The 4,204-nt window shown below is 32.1% G+C and overlaps 1 protein-coding gene across 1 annotated transcript in view; it reads left to right on the top strand.

The window, feature by feature from the left end:
• The first annotated feature begins 1,891 nt into the window (after positions 1-1,891).
• LOC105117166 (uncharacterized endoplasmic reticulum membrane protein C16E8.02-like) overlaps positions 1,892-4,204 on the top strand; it is a 2,693-nt gene continuing 380 nt past the window's right edge. Inside the window, exons 1-3 of the mRNA XM_011014738.1 lie at positions 1,892-2,540; positions 3,927-3,989; positions 4,068-4,139. Coding sequence (XP_011013040.1) covers positions 2,181-2,540; positions 3,927-3,989; positions 4,068-4,139 — 495 coding nt within the window. The 5' untranslated portion in view covers positions 1,892-2,180. The remainder of the gene's footprint in view (positions 2,541-3,926; positions 3,990-4,067; positions 4,140-4,204) is intronic.

Below are 4,204 nucleotides of genomic sequence, written 5' to 3'. Positions count from 1 at the left end.
GTTGAGGCCTGTTTATATTTGGACTGGGCTCTCTTAGAATGGCCCAATGGGTCTTCCTGTCATCGACAGCTGCATCTGTTGGCCCACCAATCCTTTTCCTTTTCCTGGTTCATCCTTTTCATTTACAAATAAGTATTTTTTTTTCTAGAAATACAATATATATCGTTAGATTAGCTTCTTTTTCTCTCAGACAATTTAAAAAACACATTTCACAGTAAAAATGTATTCTAAAAAAATAAAAATCTGGTAATTATTATTATTTTCAAAATCTACACAAATCATTTAATTATTTATTTCAATTCGAGTTTTTTTTTCTTTTTTCAAACTCTTAGATGACCTCTTTATCATTCAAGTACCTGAGCAACCTTTTTCAAAGCAAATACATAAATATCAAAACTTGAATTCAATTTATTTCCTTTACCCGCGACCGATCTCCTTTAATCCCCTTCCTTCAACATCACTCTATGTGTCTCTTTCAGCAACACATTCTAATCCGTTTATTAGAAAACCCATTTCCATGTAAATCAAACACAATCCCAGGAACCCTTTTTGAACCCAAAAAGTCCATTACTATCCTCAAACCTAGCCTGTGAACAATCCCAACATTTTCACTCATAAAGTTTTTTTTTTATGGAATCTAATCTTTAATTAAATAAAATTTAAAAATATTAATTTAAAAAATTAATAAAAAAACATATTCAAATAAAACCTAGTTTAATTTTCAAAACTTTTAACTCTTAAAATCCCAGACAAAGTCTTAACCGAAAAAATCAAATTTAGATGAATCAAATGTTGATAGATGAATTCTAGCAAAATAAATACCAGTCTAAAAATTTTAAATAGAAAAAAAAATAATAAAAAAAGTTGATAGAGAGTGTAATTGAAAAAAAAAATTCAATTCTAAAAACCATCTCAGATTATATAAATAACAATTAAAAAAATATAACCAAATTTAATAAAGAAAAAAATTAAGAAGGTTTAAATTAAAATAAAATTTTAATTTCATTAATTATTCTAACAAAAAAAACAACAGAGCCAAATAAAAAAAAATCAAGGCTTTATCTGAAAAATCTAGAGGAAAGCCACAATACACTAAAAAAATATACAAAAGAAAATAGAAGAAGAAAAAATGGTCATAAGCTCAAAACCCTAGATCTTCTCAATAATTACATCATTGGATTATGAAAAAAATACCAAGATGAATTAAATGCCAACTCGAAATGATTTTTTTAGCTACTAGAATTAGTTGTCGTCCAAAAATAATAACGAGTGATGAGCGTGCCTCAGCAAATTTTTTTAATTTTATTTATTTATTAAAAAACTAAATTATCCTTACTAGGTTGAGAATTTAAACTCATAGGGTAGGGAGATCTTTTAACCTTGGTTTTCAACCTTAAAGGACAAAAACACCCCCGCTGGAAGCTCAAGTTTTTTTTTATATATGATTATAACAGTAAACTGGTCTATAATGATAAAATGGCTATTTAACTATGTACTTTAGAGCGAAAATACAAAAATAACCTATATGTCAGCCTAACAGTTTTTCACTTTTAAGATTATTTATGTTATTTTATTGTACATTTAAAAAGTAAAATATTTGTTTTATCCCTGTCCGTCTTGAAATGTTAAAATGATCCCAATGCAAAGACATTTTTACCTCAGCCATCAACCTATGTTTTTCTTACAAAAGTAAAATGGTAAAAACATTATTCTCATATCTAGAATAACAGTAAATTCACCGTCCCATTCGGTTTTTTTTTTTTTTTTTAAAAAAACTATTCGGTTTTTTTTTTTAAAAAAAAAAAAGGGGGGTTTGGATGCTCTGCGAGGCGGCTAGATGCAATATCTAAAAAAAAAATTATAATTTTTTTAATTTCGTAAAATTAAATGGAGTACCAATCTCTTTCAACGGGAGCCTAAGAGGAGACGCTTGTACATAGGTTGTTACAGCCATTCACGGCAGCAAACCCCCGTCTTCAGAGCTGCTTTCACTTTTGTCTGTCTCGTGTTGTCTATAAAATTCAAGAAATCCCCTTTTCTAAATTTTTGTCCTCGAACTTAGCTCCTTATCTCCTTGACTCCTTCTTCCGTCCTGTAGAAAAACATACACGCAACCCCATAATTTTCTCAACAAAATCCTCCTGTAGAAAAAATCCCATCTTTTCCTTTCTGATTTTTCAATGGGGAAGTATGGATTGTTTGATCTAGAGAAGCACTATGCATTCTATGGTGCATACCATAGTAACCCAATAAACATATTGATTCACATGATATTTGTTTGGCCAATCTTTTTCGCCTCTGGTTTGATTCTTTATTTCACACCTCCCCTGTTTGATCTCCCTCAAGTCGAGTTATCTCTTTTTGGTAGTAATGATGTGGTTCTGTTTCTTAACATCGGGTTCTTTCTTGTTTTAATATATGCTTTGTTTTATATCTGTTTGGACCCAAAAGCTGGTTCCTTGGCTGCTTTGCTCTGTGTTTTCTGTTGGTTAAGTAGTTGTTTTGTGGCTAGCTGGCTTGGATTCTCTCTTGCTTGGAAGGTAATTTTATTTCCGGTGATATTCTTAGTTTTTGGTGTGTTGGGTATTGAACAATAATGTTAAGTTGCTGTGCTGATGATAGCTCATGATTTTCTTGGAAATTGAAAAAACAGAGAAAAATAGGTCTCTTGTCTGGTCCGCAGTTTTTGAGTTTTGGCTATTGAAAATTCAATAATAGCTATTCATCAGATACTTCATTTCCCTGATGATACGCTACCTGAAGAGCAATTCTGGATTTTACTCAATTTATTAGCTACTATAAAATTGGTATTAGTTTTATCGGGCATCTCTTTACTTCAGAGTTCTTTAGAGCTTTCTCTGAAAGCTATTGCTTGCATTTATTTTAGAAGCAGAAATATGTGTTTTAGAATAGTTGATGGCTTAATTCTTTATTTATTTTTTTAAATCTGGTTCTTTAAAAGTTATATTTCACAAATGTTGTGAATTGGTATGGTCAAGACAAGCACAGAATCAGAAATTCGAGAACTCTTTCCTTTCATTGTTCCAATTTGTCTGTCAACGTGGCTATAATTAATATGGCTCTTCATACACCCCGATCTGTTGCCATCCTTCGACATTATGTATAACAGAAAACTTTATTAAGTAGGTCAGTTCTGATTGTAAACCACATGTTTCCTGTAGGAAATATCTCATATTTCACTTCTAGATGCATACTTTTCCAAAGCAATATAGCCAGGCTTGAGAAATGTCAGACTTTGGATTTGAGCGGTTCTATTTGTCTCTATCTGACTTCATATGCTACAGGATATTAGGAAGTTGTGTGGAATCTGGATATTGGTTGTATATTTGACTGGTGTACGACCTGAATCTATCTATTTTTCTTACAATGCCATGATGGATGTTAAAATCAGAAAGAGAATTGAATTGGTGTAGTTTATTGAGGCTGATCTCCGATAAAGAAGATGGACATGATGAATGTAGTGCATCTTTGTTCAGAGTTCCCATGGCTTGACTTGTTACTGGATTCGATCCAATTTTGAGAAAATGGTGTTTTAGAGGTAGATGGCAGATCCAACTTCAAGAATGGAGTATCATGAAGTCTTGCGAGTTGGCTCAACGTAGTTATTGATTTTTTACGGCTGCAAGCAGTTTTACAGGATAATGCAGTATATGAGTGTTTCCAAGTGTGCTTCTTCGCTGTGGTTTGATCATTTTGTTGGACATTAGTACGTTAGTTTGTGTGACAATTTCCTTGACTTTAAGTTTCATTTGCACTTTCTGTTGCTCATAACATCTAATGCGTGTACATTTAAGTCTAACTCTGAACATTCATGCATCATGCATTTTTCTTTCAACAATGCAAACCATGAGATAGTAGTTCAGTTTTGTTTCATTTAATTTTGAAGGCAACAAATTGTTCTCCAGGTTGTCTTGGTGGCTCAAATAATTTGTTGGACTGGACAGTTCATTGGGCATGGGGTCTTTGAGGTAATTGATCCTATGATCAGGAGTTATTAAAGTTTAGTTACATTAAAATGTGCCTCAGGTTCAGATACTTTCCTGCAGAAACGAGCCCCTGCTCTTTTGGATAACCTTGTTCAAGCCTTTGTAATGGCTCCCTTCTTTGTGTTGCTGGAGGTGTAATTTCTAGTTTCATCTTCTTCTTCTTGGTTTTTTTTTTTTTTTTTTGTTGATTTGATCTC

Source organism: Populus euphratica, unplaced genomic scaffold (assembly GCF_000495115.2).
Source record: "Populus euphratica unplaced genomic scaffold, PopEup_1.0 scaffold5.1, whole genome shotgun sequence".
Lineage (NCBI taxonomy): Eukaryota > Viridiplantae > Streptophyta > Magnoliopsida > Malpighiales > Salicaceae > Populus > Populus euphratica.
The sequence above is the reverse complement of the archived record's forward strand: the minus strand, read 5'-3'. Positions and strand labels throughout refer to the sequence as shown.